Below are 21,105 nucleotides of genomic sequence, written 5' to 3'. Positions count from 1 at the left end.
CTTATTTAAATTAAATTCACTGAAAGTTAAATGCTGAACCAAGAAATTCTCTTTATATATTTAGGTGTATCCCATCTTATCTACAGATAGATAACCTTTTTGCATTAGGAGAAAAACTGAAAGTAACATTTTGAGTAGACCTGTGCTAACTACTAAATACTTTAAAATTAGTAACTTAAAGTTCCCACCCTCATTTGAGGGAAGAACAGAAACTTAATTGTTAATTTTCCTGTTATTGGTCTGAAAGAGGAAATAACACTCTAATTTGAATGTTATACTGTATAAGCACTATTGAAATATCACTGTGACAACAGCAATATGAACACTCTAAATGTAGACCTTATGGCAGAGACTGCTAGCTGTTCATCAAAATCCACTCTTCATCCTGAAAAACACAGCTAAACTATTCCTAGCTACGAGAAAATGATCTGAGCCACTTCTAGGCCTAGTACGTGTGCTTCTCTCTTTTTAAAGTTTATTTATTTACTTTGAGAGAGAAAGAGAGCAGAGGAGGGGCAGAGAAAGAGGGGCAGAGAAAGAGACTCCAAGCAGGCTCCACGCTGTCAGCGCAGAGCCTGACATAGGGCTTGAACCCGAACACCGTGAGTGCGTGACCTGAGCCAATCCATTGGGTCAGATGCTTAACCAACTGAGCCACCCAGGTGCCTCCACAAGTGCTTCTCTATGCTTTTTCTGTCCCTTCTAGCTGATTGTGGTGGTGAATCCAAGGTAACTGTGGGATCCATGTTTTGAAGACAGCAAGTCAACCTAGGTCCTTGGTCATTATTTTATAAGAAACAGATTGGTATTGTATTTGTACTATTATGTATTTTTGCTACTATTTAACATTGTCTTATATGTAACATTTAATATAAGACAAAATGCCAATAATTCACCTGCCAGCCTAAAACTAGACCTCCACAGTTTTTAAATTTTTATGAACTACTTGCATTATTATAAGTATCACGAGATAAAAATATGTCAATCGCAAGCAGCATGAGTTCCACATAAGTTTTTTTTTTTAAGTTTATTTATTTATTTTGAGGTGGGGGTAGTGGCAGAGAGAGAGGGAGAGAGAGAATCCTAAGAAGGCTCTTCATTGCCAGCACAGAGCCCAATGCGGGACTCGAACTCACGAACCATGAGATCATGACCTGAACCGAAACCAAGAGTCAGACACTTAACCAACTGAGCCACCCAGTCACACCAACTTCCACATAAGTTGTAACTCCACTAGAAATTAAGGCAAAAACATAATCACACTCTCTTCATAGCTGTGTAAATAAAAGATGGATAGAATCGCTTGGATCCTAATGCATAAAACAAAAATTTCGTTTTCTCACTAGAAAGACCTCCTCACAAATTTCTGAGATCACTGCATATAAAAGTTGGTATTATGACCTAAAATGTAATCACATTCTCTTACCATCTGTGCCATGAGGATGAGTAATCTGTTGAACTGAAGATGATGACACAAACTTGACAGGAACTTTGTCCAGGTTCTGGGTACTGGGCTCTGGAATTTCAAATCCATGATCTTCAGCATTAATAAAAATTTCAGATGAAAACATGGTTTTTCCTGGACTTTCTGTTGTTATCTGAGTGACTGCATCAGATGATAATTTTCCAGAAAAGGCAGAAAATGGGGTCTTAATCTCCTCTGACGGTCTGAACAAAAAAGAGAAAGGACACAGCAGGTCATATCCATGGCTTATCAAATACTATAATCTCTTTCCAAAGGTAGCTTCAAGGAATATTTTGTGGAGATACATCAACTTCAAATGGTTATTTCTACAGTACCCTTTGCCATCTGAGATACTTATAATCCAATTGTGCATGAGTTTACTTTTATTCATTTTAAAATCTACTTTAAACTTCAATTTAGAATGCTATCACACAATTTAGCTGAGTAATAGTACTTTTCAGTTGAAGTAAAAATACATTCATTTCAAAAAATTACTAGAAGTCCACTATAAATTAAATGCATAGTGTATAAAAATAAACAAGAAATAATGACTTGCATGAAGAAGTTTATATGTTAGTGGGGGAACCAGAGATTTTCAAAATTGTAATTATGTACTATGATTTTAGAGAATTAATATTAAAACAGAATAAAGAAATTACTGAATAAATGCAAAATGAAAGAAGATAAATCTTGTTTACAGAATTCCAAATAATATATGTAGATACTTCCCCATCCAAGGAGGTGAAAATTAATCTCTCCCTTCTCCTTTGAGTATGGGCTGGATTAAGCAACTGGACTCCGAAGAACAGAGTAATAAAAAGGGATAAATAGTAACTTTATAGTGTAGAAACCTAGTGAACACCATGGTGATGAAGGTTCATATCACCAATGTTGTCATGCAGATGTCACATTCTCTATGCTATGATGTAAAGCAATGGGTATTTCCTTCTTATGGTATTCTTTGCCAAAACTCCTAATTCAAGTCTAATCATGTGAAAAACATCAGCCAAACCCAGACTGAGGGACATTCTACAAAATATCTAACCAATATTTGTCAAAACTGTCAAAATCATGAAAAAAAGGAAGGAATGAGGCACTGTCATTGAAAAGAGAGGACTAAAGAGACATGACAACTATCTAAAGGGAATTGTAAATACTGAACTGGGTCCTGGAACAAAAAAAAAGCCATTAATGGAAAAAATATGAAATATAAATAAAGTTGGGAGTATAGTTAATGATAATGTACAAATGTTGCCTTCTTAATTTTGACAAATGTTCACAACCGTAATGTAGAATGTTAATAGGAAAAGCTGGCAGATGGATACAGGGAACCCTATTATGTCTGTCTTTTCTGTAGACCTAAAAGTACTCAAGGGGCACCTGGTGGCTCAGTCTATTAGGTATCCAGCTCTTGATTTCAGCGCAGGCCATGATCTCATAGTTCCTGAGATGTAGCCCTGCATGAGGCTTAGACTGACAGCGCAGAGCCTACTTGGGATTTTCTCTTCCTCTCCCTCTGCCCCTCCCCGACTCATGCTTTCTCTCTCTTTAAATAAACTTAAAAAAAAAATAAACTTACTCAAAAATATTTTTTAAAAACAGAGTAATACTGTATTAATATTGTATTAGATACAGTAATAATGTATTACAAAACAGAAGAACCCTTCAATTTCTACCTTCTGTCTACTATTCAATTGAATAGGAAAACTGAAGAGGAAAATTATGAGAAAAGAAAATAAGAGGTCAATCTTCCTTATGAATATGCAAGCAAGAATACTAAGTAAAATATTAGAAAACCAAACGCTGTATGTATGCGAATTCATACCAAGATGGTTTACTCCAGGAATGTAAGGTGAGTTAACACTCAAAAATCAATCAACATGATTCACCACGTCAAAAAAATAGAGAAAATGTTTATGACCACATAAATATAGCTAAAAAAGCATTTGATGAAGCTCAAGAATTATGTATGATAAAAACTTGTAGCAAAGGGAAATCACAAAAAACTTTAGAGCAACCATCCGATTCATACTGAAATGTAGAAAATGCTCACTGTTAGACTAGGAACAAAATAAGGATGTCAATTCTCACCATTTCTGTTCAACTTTAGTAAAGGTCTTAAATGGCATTAGCAGTAAGTCAGGAGAAAGAAGAAAGAAGAAATAATAATACATATTTTATATACTTAGGTACACAGAAAACCTAAAACAATCTAAACATAACTAATTAAAATACAGATTTTTAGAAAAGTTGCCAGATAGGAGATAGAAATTTTTAAAAATCCACTTTTGGTATCAGAAAAATTATAAAATTAAAGGCTAAAAAATATGCCATCTGTAATATGATCACAAATATCAAATACCTAATAGTATAATTAAAAATGTAAGAACTCTACGTAGGAAGCTATTCATTAGAGAAATTAAAGGTAACCTAAATAGGACTTCCATTTCCAGGTAGAATACAGTACATAGCCACAGGCCATCATTCCTGTTACAACAAGGAAATAAAATTGAATAAATTATAAAAATCATAGGTAAAAGATATCAGAGAGCTATGGAAGCAATCAGGAAATAATATCATCTAATATGCTAGAGAAGGGATTTTGGAGATTATGGGCAGGGACTGAGTGTAGGCAGACATACTCCCCTGGGAAAGAGAAATCACCAGAGCTTTTGAGGAACTCATGCGCTACCATGGAGTGAAATCTAGCAAAATGCCAAGCCAATTTCCCCCCAGGACATTTTCTTAGTATCAGGATGGTATGGGAGAATGTGAAATTGAGTCAGAGAAGCAGAGTGAATTCTGCTTCATAGTCAAGGCATTAATAACAAACCAAGTCCCATTAGACAGAGGGACCTTTAACAAACATCAGGTCTCCTCCTCAAGACATTTGCCAAATTTTGAACCTGAATAAGGCAGGAAGCTAAAAACCTACTGCCTGAGCGAGAGAACTTTAAAATCTGAGGACACATTCCACACTCGAGAGAAAAAAACCAGAAGTGCCATTCCCAAGAAAGGGGCTGAGCCAAAAAAAGTAAAATCAATTGTAATGTTTGGGTTCTTATGGAACAAATTTCCATTAAGAAAGTGTAACTACAGAGGTGCCTGGGTGGCTCAGTCAGTTGGGCATCCAACTTCGACTCATGATCTCGCAGTTCATGAGTTCAAGCCCTCTGTCAGGCTGATAGCTGACGCTGATAGCTCAGAGCCTGGAGCCTGCTTCGGATTCTGTGTCTCCCTCTCTCTTTGCCCCTCCCCCCAGTCATGCTCTGTCTCTCAAAAATAAATAAACATTAAAAAAATATATGAAAAAGAAAGTGTAACTACAACATAGCTGGGCTGCCCTTACATTTGCCACATTCAAACCTTCAAGGCCTGAGAGTCTAAACAGAAGAACTCAAACATCTGAGACACTATCTCACTGTATTTACTTACTGCAGAATCAAAGATCTGTCAGGATTAAAGCAAAAATCCAGGAAGGCCACAAATCAGGAAAAATCAAACGCATAATGAGTCAACTACAGCTTCATCCCACTGCTTACTCAGTAAAATACCTGACATGACTGAAGTGATCATTTTTTAGGATTTATTTTTTATTTTTTAATTTTTTTAAAATATGAAATTTATTGTCAAATTGGTTTCCATACAACACCCAGGGCTCAGCCCCAAAGGTGCCCTCCTCAATACCCATCACCCACCCTCCCCTCCCTCCCACCACCCATCAACCCTCAGTTTGTTCTCAGTTTTTAAGAGTCTCTTATGTTTTGGCTCCCTCCCTCCCTAACCTTTTTTTTTTTCCTTCCCTTCCCCCATGGTATTCTGTTAAGTTTCTCAGGATCCACATAAGAGTGAAAACATATGGTATCTGTCTTTCTCTGTATGACTTATTTCACATAGCATAACACTCTCCAGTTCCATCCACGTTGCTACAAAAGGCCATATTTCATTCTTTCTCATTGCCAAGTAGTATTCCATTGTGTATATAAACTACAATTTCTTTATCCATTCATCAGTTGATGGACATTTAGGCTCTTTCCATAATTTGGCTATTGTTGAAAGTGCTGCTATAAACATTGGGGTACAAGTGCCCCTATGCATCAGCACTCCTGTATCCCTTGGGTAAATTCCTAGCAGTGCTATTGCTGGGCCATAGGATAGATCTATTTTTAATTTTTTGAGGAACCTCCACACTGTTTTCCAGAGCGGCTGCACCACTTTGCATTCCCACCAACAGTGCAAGAGGGTTCCCATTTCTCCACATCTTTGCCAGCATCTATAGTCTCCTGATTTGTTCATTTTAGCCACTCTGACTGGCGTGAGGTGGTATCTGAGTGTGGTTTTGATTTGTATTTCCCTGATGAGGAGCGACGTTGAGCATCTTTTCATGTGCCTGTTGGCCATCCGGATGTCTTCTTTAGAGAAGTGTCTATTCATGTTTTCTGCCCATTTCCTCACTGGGTTATTTGTTTTTCGGGTGTCGAGTTTGGTGAGCTCTTTATAGATTTTGGATACTAGCCCTTTGTCCGATATGTCATTTGCAAATATCTTTTCCCATTCTGTTGGTTGCCTTTTAGTTTTGTTGATTGTTTCCTTTGCAGTGCAGAAGTTTTTATCTTCATGAGGTCCCAATAGTTCACTTTTGCTTTTAATTCCCTTGCCTTTGGGGATGTGTCAAGTAAGAAATTGCTATGGCTGAGGTCAGAGAGGTTTTCTCCTGCTTTCTCCTCTACGGTTTTGATGGTTTCCTGTCTCACGTTCAGGTCCTTCATCCATTTTGAATTTATTTTTGTGTATGGTGTAAGAAAGCGGTCTAGTTTCATCCTTCTGCATGTTGCTGTCCAGTTCTCCCAGCACCATTTGTTAAAGAGACTGTCTTTTTTCCATTGGATATTCTTTCCTGCTTTGTCAAAGATTAGTTGGCCATACTTTTGTGGGTCTAGTTCAGGGGTTTCTATTCTATTCCATTGGTCTATGTGTCTGTGTTTGTGCCAATACCATGCTGTCTTGATGATTACAGCTTTGTAGCAGAGGCTAAAGTCAGGGATTGTGATGCCTCCTGCTTTGGTCTTCTTCAAATTACTTTGGCTATTCGGGGCCTTTTGTGGTTCCATATGAATTTTAGGATTGCTTGTTCTAGCTTTGAGAAGAATGCTGGTGCAATTTTGATTGGGATTGCATTGAGTGTAGATAGCTTTGGGTAGTATTGACATTTTAACAGTATTTATTCTTCCAATCTATGACCACGGAATGTTTTTCCATTTCTTTGTATCTCTTCAATTTCCTTCATAAGCTTTCTATAGTTTTCAGCATACAGATCTTTTACATCTTTGGTTAGGTTTATTCCTAGGTATTTTATGCTTCTTGGTGCAATTGTGAATATGATCAGTTTTTTTATTTGTCTTTCCACTGCTTCATTATTAGTGTATAAGAATGAACTGATTTATGTACATTAATTTTGTATCCTGCGACTTTGCTGAATTCATGTATCAGTTCTAGCAGACTTCTGGTGGAGTCTATCGGGTTTTCCATGTATAAGATCATGTCATCTGCAAAAAGCGAAAGCTTGACTTCATCTTTGCCAATTTTGATGCCTTTGATTTCCTTTTGTTGTCTGATTGCTGATGCTAGCACTTCCAACACTATGTTAAACAACAGTGGTGAGAGTGGACATCCCTGTCGTGTTCCTGATCTCAGGGGGAAAGCTCTCAGTTTTTCCCCATTGAGGATGATATTAGCTGTGGGCTTTTCATAAATGGCTTTTATGATATTTAATTATGTTCTTTCTATCCTGACTTTCTTCAGGGTTTTTATTAAGAAAGGATGCTGGATTTTGTCAAATGCCTTTTCTGCATCGATTGACAGGATCATATGGTTCTTTTCTTTTATTAATGTGATGTATCACATTGATTGATTTGTGAATGCTGAACTAGCCCTGCAGTCCAGGAATGAATCCCACTTGATCATGGTGAATAATTCTTTTGATACGCTGTTGAATTCGATTTGTTAGTATCTTGAGAATTTTTGCATTCATATTCATCAGGGATATTGGCCTGTAGTTCTCTTTTTTTGCTGGGTCTCTGTCTGGTTTAGGAATCAAAGTAAGGCTGGCTTCATAGAATGAGTCTGGAAGTTTTCCTTCCCTTTCTATTTTTTGGAATAGCTTGAGAAGGATAGGTATTATCTCTGCTTTAAACGTCTGGTAGAATTCCCCAGGGAAGCCATCTGGTCCTGGACTCTTGTTTGTTGGGAGAGTTTTGATAACTGATTCAATTTCTTCGCTGGTTATGGGTCTGTTCAAGCTTTCTATTTCTTGCTGTTTGAGTTTGGAAGGGTGTGGGTGCTTAGGAATTTCTCCATTTCTTCCAGGTTGTCCAGTTTGTTGGCATATAATTTTTCATAGTATTCCCTGATAATTGCTTGTATCTCTGAGGGATTGGTTGTAATAATTCCATTTTCATTCATGATTTTATCCGTTTGGGTCATCTCCCTTTTCTTTTTGAGAAGCCTGGCTGGAGGTTTATCAATTTTGTTTATTTTTCCAAAAAACCAACTCTTGGTTTCGTTGGTCTGCTCTACAGTTTTTTTAGATTCTATATTGTTTATTTCTGCTCTGATCTTTATTATTTCTCTTCTCCTTCTGGGTTTAGGTTGTCTCTGCTGTTCTGCTTCTATTTCCTTTAGGTGTGCTGTTAGATTTTGTATTTGGGATTTTTCTTGTTTGTTGAGATAGGCCTGGATTGCAATGTATTTTCCTCTCAGGACTGCCTTCTCTGCATCCCAAAGCCTTTGGATTGTTGTATTTTCATTTTCATTTGTTTCCACATATTTTTTAATTTCTTCTCTAATTGCCTGGTTGACCCACTCATTCTTTAGTAGGGTGTTCTTTAACCTCCATGCTTTTGGAGGTTTTCCAAACTTTTTCCTGTGGTTGATTTCAAGCTTCAGAGCATTGTGGTCTGAAAGTGTGCATGGTATGATCTCAATTCTTGTATACTTATGAAGGGCTGTTTTGTGACCCAGTATGTAATCTATCTTGGAGAACGTTCCATGTGCACTCAAGAACTATATTCTGTTGCTTGGGAATGCAGAGTTCTAAATATATCTGTCAAGTCCATCTGATCCATTTCACTCACAGAATCCCCCTTAGGATCTCTTGTAGGGCTGGTTTAGTCGTGATGAATTCCTTCAGTTTTTGTTTGGGAAGACCTTTATCTCTCCTTCTATTCTGAATGACAGACTTGCTGGATAAAGGATTCTTGGCTGCATATTTTATCTGTTCATCACATTGAACATTCCCTGCCACTCCTTTCTGGCCTCCCAAGTTTCATTAGATAGGTCTGTCACTAGTCTTATCGGTCTCCCTTTATACGTTAGAGCATGTTTATCCCTAACTGCTTTCAGAATTTTCTCTTTATCCTTGTATTTTGCCAATTTCACTATGATATGTCGTGCAGTTGATCGACTCAAGTTATGTCTGAAGGGAGTTCTCTGTGCCTCTTGGATTTCAATGCCTTTTTCCTTACCCAGATCAGGGAAGTTCTCAGCTATGATTTGTTCAAGTATACCTGCAGCCCCTTTCTCTCTCTCTCTTCCTCTTCTGGAATTCCTATTATACAGATATTGTTGGGTTTGATTGCATCACTTAGTTCTCTAATTCTCCCCTCATACTCCAGGATTTTTTTATCTTTGTCTCAGCTTCGTCTTTTTCCATAATTTTATCTTCTAATTCACCTATTCTCTCCTCTGCCTCTTCAATCCAAGCTGTGGTCACCTCCATTTTATTTTGCACCTCATTTATAGCATTTTTTAGCTCCTCATGACTATTTCTTAGTCCCTTGATTTCTGTAGCAACAGATTCTCTGCTGTCCTCTATACTTTTTTCAAACCCAGTGATTAATTTTATGACTATTGTTCTAAATTCATGTTCTGTTATATTGCTTAAATCGTTTTTGATCAATTCATTAGCTGTCTCTACTTCCTGAAGTTTCTTTTGAGGAGAATTTTTCCATTTCATCATTTTAGATAGTCCCTGGGGTGGCCCAGAACTGCAGGGCACTTTCCCTGTGCTGTCTGGAGTAACTTGTGTTGGTGGGCAGGGCCACAGTCAGAATGGTGTGTACCTTATCACCCCCTCTCCAGGGGCAGGACTCACTGTGCAGTGGTGTGGCCCCTGTCTAGGCTACTTGCACACTGCCAGGCTTGTGGTGCTGGTTTGATGGGATCTGGCATATTAGCCGGGGTGAATCTGCAAGGTGCACAGGGGTGGGAGGGGCAGGCTCTAGCTCACTTTGCAGTCGGTGGTCCCCTGCAGGAGGGGCCCTGCAGCACCGGGAGGGTGGCCGCCTGATCGGAGGGATGGATCCACAGAAGCACAGCGTTGGGTGTTTGCATGGTGCAAGCAAGTTCGATGAACTGGTTCCCTTTGGGGTTTCAGCTGGGAGATGGGAGAGGGACATGGCGCTGGCCAGCGCCTTTGTTCCCCACCGAGCTGAGCTCTGTCTTCCAGGGCTCAACAACTCTCCCTCCCGTTGTCCTCTCACCCTTCCGCTCTCCCAGCAGAGCTGTTGACTTATAACGTTCCAGATGTTAAATCCCACTGGCTGTCAGAACTCATGCAGTCTGGCGCCCCCCGCTTTTGCAAGCCAGACTCGGGGATTTCGCCTTGCCAGGCCAGCTGCCCCTCTACCGCCCTGGCTCCCTCCCACCAGTCCATGTAGCGCACCGCCTCTCCGCCCTTCCTACCCTCTTCCGTGGGCCTCTTGTCTACACTTGGCTCCGGAAAGTCTGTACTGCTAATCTTCTGATGGTTTTCTGGGTTATTGAGGCAGGTGTGGGTGGAATCTAAGTGATCAGCAGGACAAGGTGAGCCCAGCGTCCTCCTACGCTGCCATCTTCTCTGGCAATTCCTCTCTTTCTTCTCATTTTGTATGATTAACAGAGGAAAGGGCAAATCCTTTTGGTGGAAAGTAACACCACCTTCAGTCCTTATAATGTTTTAATTCACAACATCCGGTACATAATAAAAAGTTATAGAATCTGTCAAGCAGGAAAAAGTGACTAAAAATTGAGAGAAAAAACAAGAAAAGCTGATTTACAAAGGATTCAGATACTGGAATTAGTGCAGAAAGGACTTTAAAATGACTGTGAGTACATTAAGAGATCAAAATATGGAAGATTAAATAGATAAAAATATAGGGAATCTTAACAGAAAATCAGAATCAAATTTTCAGAATCAAATGTAGACAAAAACAAAACAAAACAAAAACACCCAGAACAGATTCCCAGCAGACTTCAGGAAATACTAAAAGAATTTTTTTTTACGCTCGAATAAAACCCAACATAGTACAGACATACAGGAAAGAAGGAAGGCAGTTAAAGTCTCTGTGTGTGTCTGTGTATAATTTATACAAGTACATACACACACACACATATGCAGCTTTTCACATATACCTCTATGTTCTATATTTCATATGCATGAAATGGAATAAGCAAGCAACAAAAATGTCCTGTGGTAATTTTAAAAAATGTAGGAAAGAAATGTAAGGTAGAACGAATACATGAATTCAGCAAAGCTATAAAATCAACATACAGAAATTGGTTGCATTTCTCTACAACAATAATAAAGCAGCAGGAAAGGAAATCAAGGAATTGATCCCATTTATAATTATACTAAAAACTGTAGGATACCTATGAATAAACCAAAGAGGTAAAAGATCTGTATTCTGAAAACTACTTACTTACTTAAGAAAGAAATTCAAGAGGACACAAAAAAATGGAAAAACATTTCATGCTCATAGACTGGAAGAACAGATATTTTTAAAGTCTATACTACCCAAAGCAATCTACACATTTAATGTACTCCCTATCAAAATACCGACAGTATTTTTCACAGAGCTAGAACAAACAATCCTAAAATTTATATGGAACCAGAAAAGACCTCAAATAACTAAAACAATCCTGAAAAAGCAAAGCAAAGCTGGAGACATCATATTTCCAGACTTCAAGCTGTATTACCAAGCTGTAGTCATTAAGACAGTAGAATACACAAAATGAGACACAGATCAAGGGAATAGAACAGAAAACCGAGAAATGCTTCCTGCTTTCTGCTTCCTGCACGGAAGCAGGAAAGAATATCCAAGGGGAAAAAAAGACAAGTCTCTTCAACAAATGGTTGGGGAAAGTGGATAGCAACATGCAGAAGAATGAAACTGGACCACTTTCTTACACCATACACAAAAATAAATTCAAAATGGATGAAAGACCTAAACGTGAGCCAGGAAACCATCAAAATCCTAGAGGATAACACAGGCAGCAACTTCTGATCTTGGCCATAGCAACTTATTACTAGACAAGTCACCAAAGGCAAGACAAACAAAAGCAAACATGAACTACTGGGACTTCATCAAGATAAAAAGCTTCTGCACAGCAAAGGAAATGATCAACAAAACTAAAAGGTAACTGATACAATGGCAGAAGATATTTGCAAATGACCTATCTGATAAAGGGTTGGTATCCAAAATCTATAAAGAACAAATAATCCAGTGAAGAAATGGGCAGAAGACATGAATAGACACTTTTTCAAAGAAGACATCCAGATAGCTAACAGACACATAAGATGCTCAACATCACTCATCATAAGGGAAATACAAATCAAAACCATGGAGATACTACCTCACACCTGTCAGAATGGCTAAAATTAAAAACACAAGAAACAACAGGTGTTGGCAAGGATGCAGAGAAAGGGGAACCCTCTTGCACTGCTGGTGGGAATGCAAACTGATGCAGCCACTCTGGACAACAGTATGGAGGTGCCTTAAAAAGTTAAAAGTAGACCTACCCTCCAATCCTGTAAGCACTACTAGGTATTTACCCACAGGACACAAAGATACAGATTCAGATTCAAAGGGGTACATGTATCTCAATGTTCACAGCAGCATTATCAACAATAGTCAAACAATGGAAAAAGCCCCATTGTCCGTTGAATGATGATGGATAACGATGATGTGGTATATATATACAATGGAATACTACTCAGCCATCAAAAAGAATGAAATCTTGCCATACACAACATTGTGGATGGATGGAGCTAGAGTTTATTATGCTAAGTGAATTAAGTCAGGCAGAGAAAGGCAACTACCAATATAATTTCACTCATGTGTAGAATTTAAGAAGATAAAACAGATGACTATATAAGAAGAGGGGGAAAAAAGAGACCAGGGGGAACAAACCACAAGAGACTCTTAATGAATGAGAACTGAGGGTTGATGGAGGGAGGTGTGTGGGGGATGGGATGGATGGGTGATGGGCACTAAGGAGGGTACTTGCTGTGATGAGCACTGGGTATTATAAGTAAGTGATGAATCACTGAAACCAATACTGCACTGTATGTTAACTACCTAGAATTTAAACATAATTTTTTTAATTCTCCCCTTCCTTTTATCTTTTCCTTCCTGAACAATTACACTTTCCAGAACAATTACATTTTAAAGCTATTAGATGGACAAAATAAGGTAGGCACCTACATGGAGTAAGGCAACAGTATCCCAGAGTAAGGTATCAGAACATTATTAGTTCTGAGGAGAGTGCCCGGATTAAAGAGTAGCCTAACACAGGGTATCGTAAGCCAATCAGGGCAAGAAGAGAATCTCTGTGGAGGTGTGGCCTGATATAAGTATCAGAGCCTGATCAGGATGAGGACAGTTTCCATGGAGACACAGATCCAGCTTGGCATGTGGGATGATCCCAAGCAGAATGCGGAAGGTGTCTCTAGGGTGGAGCAGCCTGACATAGAGTGGAAGATCTGGAGCAGAGTATAGAAAATATCTTCATGGAGAGGCAGTCTGGATTGGGAAGTCAGATCCCCTACAGAAGAAGGGTGTCATCCAGGGATGGAAGGTGGCCCAGTTTGGTAGTCAGAGATCAAGCAGAGTAAGGAAAGGTAGTCTGGTCTGGGTTATTAGAGCCGGGGTAAGGAGGGTGTCTACATCTTGAGCCAGATCCTGAACAGAATAAAACACCCAAGCAGAGAAGCCCACTGTGAGAAATCAAAAGCCTAAGTAGGATAAGGAAGACACCCATGTGAAGAGGTAGTCCAGCATGGGGAGTCAGAGGCTAAAGTGGGTGAGAAAGGTTATCTATATGAATGGGGTGAGCATTGTGATGGGGGGGGGGGTGGGGAGAGAGTCAGAGACCAAATTGTGGGGAGGTTATCCATGTTGAGGGGTAGTCTAGCATGGAGTGTCAAAGCCCAAGCAGTGGGAGAAGCACAACCACACAAAAAGGTAGCCTGAATGGAGGGTCAGAATTCAAGTAGTGAGTCAGAATCCTGGTTGGGAAGAGGACGGCAGGAGAGATGGAACATTAATTATAGAATGGGAGACTGACCAAATAAAGACATAAAACATATAGGAAGTGAGGTTTCTCACTATTGGATAAGGGAGTTACAAATACAGAAAGAGAAAAAAAGTAAAATGAAATTCATTAAGAACTCCATATACTGGTGTGAGCTTATGGTTTTTAATAGATAAAGAAAAAATAAATGCAAATGAGTGTGTGTGTGTGTGCATACACATATCCACTGCGAGGGCTGGGAGCAGTCCAATAGCCATATGTGCCATATGAGCACCTAGTGCTCATAGCCATATATGGCTCATATATGAGCTATGGCTCATAGCCATATATGAGCACCTAGTGCTCAAATCTTGGCTTCTAAATATCACCTTCCACTAGAAGAAACCAGGATCCTTGGAGAAATGGCCAATTCCAGAGGATGGCAAAGTACAAGATGAGCCTGAAATATCTTCTCGTGCCAGAAACAAAGACATGTCCAAAAGATAACAGAGACATGTAAAATGGATACAGAAGCCTGCCTGAAGGGGCTGCCACAGGCCATCAGATCAGTGACATTTTCAGAATGAAAACAAATTACAATAGTAACGTTAAACGTAATAAGAAAATATGATTTTTTATCATGCAAAATATTTGCAAATCTCATATCCAACAAAAAACATGTATCCAGAACAGATATAAAATCTAAATTAATCAGTTAAAAAACACAACAGTGCAATTAGAAACTGGCAAAACAACTTGAACACACTTCATCAAAGAAAATATACAGATGGAAAACAAGCACATGAAAAAATGTTCATCATCATTATTAGCCTTTTAGGGACATGCAAATCAGAATGACAGGGAATACCCCTCTATACTTATTAGGATGGCTAAAATAAAAAATATTGGGAGTACCAAAAGCTGATAAGGATACAGAGAAACTGGATCCCTCATACTTTGCTAGTAGAAATGTAAAATGGTACAACCACTGTGAAAAATAATTAGGCTGTTTCTTACAAAATATACATATACTCATCATACAACCCAACAATCACACTCCTGGGCATTTATCCTACAGCAGAGATTCTCAACCTTGGAGCTAACAGACATTTTGAACCAAGTAATTCCTTGTGGGGACTGTCCAGTGTATTCTAGGATCTTATCATCAGCAGTCCTGATGCCAATAGAAAATTCTTTCCTAGTTGTGACAATCAAAAATGTCTTCAGATATTGCCAAATGTCTCCGTGGAACAAAATCACCCCTGGTTGACAGTCACTGTCCTAGAGAAATAAAACTTACGTTCATGTAAAAATAAGTACATGGATTTTCACAGCAGCTATATCAGCAGTAGTAAAAACCTAGCAACAATCAAATGTCCTTCTACAGAATAAGCTGTGATATATTCATACATTTGAATACTACTTAGCAATAAAAAGAAATATTGATACATACAATAACCCAGATGGATCTCTAGGTCAGTGGGCTGAGTAAAGAGAGCTAATCTCAAAAGGTTATATGCTATATTACTCCATTTATAGAACCTTCTCCAAATGACAAAAGCATACAGTAGAAAAACAGATCACTGGTTTGCAGGAGTTAAAGAAGGCAAGGGGCAGGGCACAATAGTGTGACTGTAAAGGGAGAGGTAAGAGGGAATTCCTTTGTGATGACAGAACTCTGTATCTTGATTAGGGTAGTGGTTATATGAATCCATGTGATTAAATTTCACAGAATTATACATATATACATTTAAAAACAAGTGCATGCAAAAACTGATGAAATCAGATGAAGGTCTATAGTCTAGCTATTTGTACTGTATTAATGTCAATTTCCTGGTTTTGATAATGTACTAAAGTTATGTAAGATATTACATTGAGTGATGGGTACCTGGGACTCTCTAAACTATTTTTGTAATCTCTTGTGAGTCTATATATTTTTAAAGTAAAAAGTAAAAAAGACCCACTGAATGAAATAAGAAAGCATGCTTCTATATGGATATAATAAACAAACTCAAAGTTTACAAAGGAATGAGATAGTTACATAATTTCATAGTACTTTCCACAAGAGACTTAATTACAAAGGGGAAAAGAGTAACTTTCCAGTGAAGGAAACTAGCAGCCAAAACCTTATTAAGTAATTAATGTATAGTTGTCAGTGCGACAAATGAAAATTATGCAACATCTGATAAAATTATCATGAGAACTGAATGTCACAACTGTCATATTCTTGCCAAAAATACATAACCCAAACCTTATCATGAGGAAATATCAAAGAAATCCAAATTGAAAAACATTCTACAAAATAAATGATCTGTAATCTCCCAAAGGTCAAGAAAGTGAAGGAAAGACTAAAGCAATGTTCTAGAAAAGAATTAGAGCCATGACAACTAAATGAAACATGTGATTCTGAACTGCCTCCTCTTGTTATAAAAATCCTTATGGGAACAACCAGAAAACCTGAATAGTATCTGTAATACAGCACTGATGTTGGGGTGCTTGAGTGGCTCAGTCAGTTAAGTGTCTGACTTCAGCTCAGGTCATGATCTCGCAGTTCATGAGTTTGAGCCCCGCACAGGGCTCAGTACTGACAGCTCAGATCCTGGAGCCTACTTTGGATTCTGTCTCCCTCTCTCTCTCTGCCCTTCCCCTGCTCACGCTCTGTCTCTCTCTGTCTCAAAAATAAATAAACATTAAAATAATAATAATAATAATAAAATACAGCACTGATGTTAATTTCCTGATTTTTATGGCTTTATTGGGGTTATGTAGGAAAATGTTCTTTCATATAGTAAATGATATAGTGATGGGCAGCATGTCAAAAACTTACTCCCAAATGGTTAAGGATAAAAAAAAGGAGATATTAACGTAATATTCTCAGATGCTAAAGCAGATAACAATTCTGCTTTATAATAAAGATTTCAACATGACAGTTGACCAACTGGACCAAACTGACATAACATATACAAAATAGCACATATAGGAACTACAGAATACATACTCCTTTCAACTGCACATTGATAAAAATAAAAATATACCATAACATGAAGCAATTATAGTAAGTTTAAATATACTGAAATCATTCAGAATACAATCTCAGTGACCACAATGGAACTAACTAGAAACAAGCAATAATTAGAAAGTTCCCATATAACTGGAAATTAAGAAACACATCTCAGGGTGCCTGGGTGGCTCAGTCGGTTAAGAGTCCAACTCTTGCTTTCGGCTCAGGTTGTGATCTTATGGTTCATGGGATCAAGGCTTACGTCAGGCTCTGTGCTGACAGCATGGAGCCTGCTTGGGATTCTCTCTCTCCCCCTCTCTCTGCCCCTCCCCTGCTTGCTAGCACACACGTGCTTGCTCTTGCTCTCTCTATATATGTATATGCCTCTCAAAATAAATGAACATTTATTAAAAAAGACACATCTCTACATAACCCATAGAACAACAACAAAAAACTGTAACAGAAATGAGAAAATATTTAGAGGGAGGCGAGTGGGGGATGGGTTAGATGGGTGATGGTATTAAGGAGGGCACTTGTTATAAGCACTGGGTTTTGTACATAAGTGATGAATCACTGAATTCTATTCCTGAGAGCTTGTTTGGAGGTTCTAGCAGGGGAGAGCAGCTACTCGTATACCCTTGACCGAAGAACGGTCCGCCTCTATCGGGGAAGGTCGTCCTCTTCCACCAAGTGGCAGCTTCAGGAGGGACACACATGGAGCGGTGAAGGAGGAAGGGGCCACCCGCCTAGCCAGCCAGATCAGCTGAATCAACCCCGGCAATCAATGCGGTGACAGATGTTGCAGCCAGATCGCCCTCACATCCTGAATTCTATTCCTGAAACTAATATTGCACTGTATGTTAACTAACTAGAATGTAAATAAAACTTTAGAAAGAAAAAAATGAGAAAATACTTAGAACAAAGATGATGATGAGAAACTACATAAAAATCTGTCTGTATAAGGAAAAGGCTAAACATTAATGAATATGAAAAAAACTGTATATTCTCAGAAGGTAGAAAAAGACCATTAGGTTAAAATCCAAAACAGAAGGAAAAAAATGAACATAGTAGCAAAAACCTTAAAAAGAAAACATACACTAGAGGATCAACAAAACCCAAACTGTTTAACCCCCAGAAAGAGAAATTAAGTAAAAAAAGGAAACGAAAATTACCAATATCAGACATAAAAAAGTTAATATCACTACAGATTGAGAAATTGAAAGGGTAAGATACTATGAAAATAACTCATGTCAACAAATTTTGACAAGTTAAAATAGAAAAAATTACTTAAAAAATTTTAAAACTAAAGCAAATTTACATAGTCATATCTATTAAATAAATTGAATCTGTAATAAAAACTCCAGGCCATGATGGATTCACTGGTGAATTCTGCCCAATACCTAAGAAAGAAAGAATACCAATCTTAAACAAACTCTTTCAAAGTATCCCAATATATTTATGAGGTCAGCCCAATGCTCATACCAAAAGATATTACAAGAAAAGAAAATTATAGATAAATATCTCCATAGATATTTTACATAGATGTAAAAATAAAATGTTAGGTAGCAATTAAGGATAATATATAAATTAAGGGTGAATATGGTAATCTCTATAACATGTACTGTAATGAAGTCTGACTCCATTTTTGATATTTCACTACTGACTTCTTTTTAAGCATCACCTATGGCCCTACATCCGAACAGGCTGGTAAGAAAGCCTGAATGTGAGTACCTCCTTCTTTGGCACCAACAGAAAATGTAAACCTCCCATACACAGAACCCTTTTCCCAGTTCTACTTCCTAGCCACTATAAGCCCATCCACTCATTCTGCCCAAGATGGCCTGGACCTGTTTGTGCCCACCCAGCTCTCCCCAGGAGTCCCTATGTGAATAATAAACTTCCTCTCAAATCCTCTTGGTGTGAAAAATGTAATAACCCTACATATCTAAATCAAATTTGGGGCGGGATCCATCCCATTTATCAAAAAAATAAATATGTATATAAAAAAGCCAAAAAGGAAAATAAGACAGAGTAATAAAAGATGCATCATTAATACAAAGGATGGCAGGAAAGAAGGGACAAAACCCAGATGACACAAATAGAAAACAAAATGTAATACGGTAGATTTAATTCAAACAACACCAATCTGACACATACTCTTTCAGAAAATGATGAAAGAGTGAATATTTCCCAATTTTTCTTTTTTGGAAGCCACCATAGCTCTGTAATCAAAAAGATTATAGACCCCTAGGGGTGGCTGGGTGGCTCAGTTGATTAAGCCTCTTGACTCTTGATTTCTGCTCCAGCCATGCTGTCATGGTTCGTGAGGTCAAACCCTGCATCTGGCTCCATGCTGTCAGTGTGGAGCCTGCTTGGGATTTTCTCTCTCTCCCTCTCTTTCCCTCCCCCACTCATGTCCTCTCTCTCTCTCAAATAAACTAAAAAAAAAATAATAATAATAATAAAAAATTAAAGACCAATGTTAGCAAATTGAATTCAGTAATAAATATAAAAAAGTTTATATTTATCCCAATAATGTAAGATAAAATTTAACATTCAAAATCTAATCAATGTAATTCACATCGATGAAAACAGGAGAACACACATATGATCACCTCAATAAAGCATTAAAAGCATTTGACAAAATTCAATTCCCACTCATAATAAAAACTCATAGCAAACTAACAACAAAAGAGGATATCCTTAATCTGATAAAGATCATGTATTAAAAATTTACAGGTAATATCACGCTTGATGAAAAACTAAATCCACAAGATGTCTGCTCTTACTACTTCTACTTGATATTATACTGAATGTCCTAGCCAGTGTATTAGGTAAGAAAAAGAAACAAAGCCATGAAGACTGGAAAGAAAGGAGTAAAACTGCTCTGTCTGCTCCCTGACAATGTGATTTTCTATGAAGAATAAACATCATACCTGGGGTTACTCATTAAATTTAAACAAGACAGTCCCTAAATCTTACGGGAGTTACTGAACATAAAACAGAGGACAACAAATATGCCTCAATTTAAACAATGGAACTATTAGTTTATCTAAATACTCTATGGTCATAGTACCTATTGCCCTAAATTATCCCATAGGAAGCTCTGGCCCATAAGTAAGAAATTAAAATTAAAATTAAAATTAAAATTAAAATTAAAATTAAAATTAATTTGTTGACATTTGTAAGCCGGCTTAACAGTATTTCTATTATACAAGCAAAAAATAATTAGAAAATAAAAATTTTCAAATACCATATATAATAGCATCAAAGAAACATAAAATATTTAGGAATAAATTTAACAAAAGATGTGCAAGGCCTACACACTGAAAATTACATGTTACTGAGAGACACTAATAAGCAGAAAAAAATGTTCATGCATGGGAAGACTCGTTATTATTAAGATATCAATCATTCACAAAATGATCTACAGATTTAATGCAATACCAAACAAAATCCCAAGAAGCATTTTTAGAGAAATCAGGAAGCTTATTCTAAAATTTATATTGAAATGCAAAGGACTTAAGATAACAATAATGTTGAAAATTTGTTTTAAAAAGTTGCAGGACAACTTGATTTTAAGATTTACTATAAATCAAGACATCATGGTATTGGTATAAAAACAGATAAATTAAAGGAATAGAGTAAAAACTCAAAAATAAACCCACACATAGGAGGCCAACTGATTTCTGACAAAGATGCCAACTAAATTCACTAAGGAAATAATCAAGATTTCAGAAATGGTGCTGTAATATCTAAGAAAATGATCCTCAAATTGCATATATTACAGACTTAAAACATAAAGTTAAAACTATATTTGTAGATGAAAATATAGGAGAAAATTTTCAACACATTGGGTTAGGCAATATTTTCTTAGAGAAGACATGAAAAGTACTAACCTTAAATGAAAAACTAACAATTTTTGTAAAAATTAACACTTTCTCTTCTTCAAAAGTACCAATAAGAAAACAAAAATCAGTATGGGAACCAATTTGACAATAAACTTCATATATTAAGAAAAAAAAAAAAGAAAACAAAAATCAAACCACAGTCTGTGAAAAAAGTACGTGCAATACACAGATAATTTGTATCTGAAATATACGAAAAAAACGTTCATAATAGTGAGACAATCAAATAAACGAATGGGACCATGGACACTTCATAAGGACATCCAAATATCAAGGAAACACAGAAAAGATGGTTAGCATCGTAAGTCATCAGTGAAACACAAATTAAAGCCACAATAACATACTCTTTCACATCCACATTTAGAATGGCTCGTAATACAAACAACTGGAAATATCAAGTG

At 37.4% G+C, this 21,105-nt stretch overlaps 1 protein-coding gene across 7 annotated transcripts in view; it reads right to left on the bottom strand.

Moving 5' to 3' along the window:
* The window catches only part of ALMS1 (ALMS1 centrosome and basal body associated protein), a 219,032-nt gene that overhangs the window by 89,737 nt on the left and 108,190 nt on the right, over positions 1 to 21,105 (bottom strand). For all 7 annotated transcript variants that reach the window (XR_008289406.1, XM_053200768.1, XM_053200763.1 and 4 more), the window contains one exon: positions 1,427 to 1,668. Coding sequence is in view for 6 of the 7 variants with exons in the window: in XM_053200768.1 (XP_053056743.1) it covers positions 1,427 to 1,668 (242 nt within the window). In the remaining variant the exon portion in view is untranslated. The remainder of the gene's footprint in view (positions 1 to 1,426; positions 1,669 to 21,105) is intronic.

This window comes from Acinonyx jubatus, chromosome A3, assembly GCF_027475565.1.
Source record: "Acinonyx jubatus isolate Ajub_Pintada_27869175 chromosome A3, VMU_Ajub_asm_v1.0, whole genome shotgun sequence".
NCBI classification, from domain to species: Eukaryota; Metazoa; Chordata; class Mammalia; order Carnivora; family Felidae; genus Acinonyx; species Acinonyx jubatus.
Note: the sequence above shows the minus strand (reverse complement) of the source record. Positions and strands in the feature narration are given on the sequence as shown.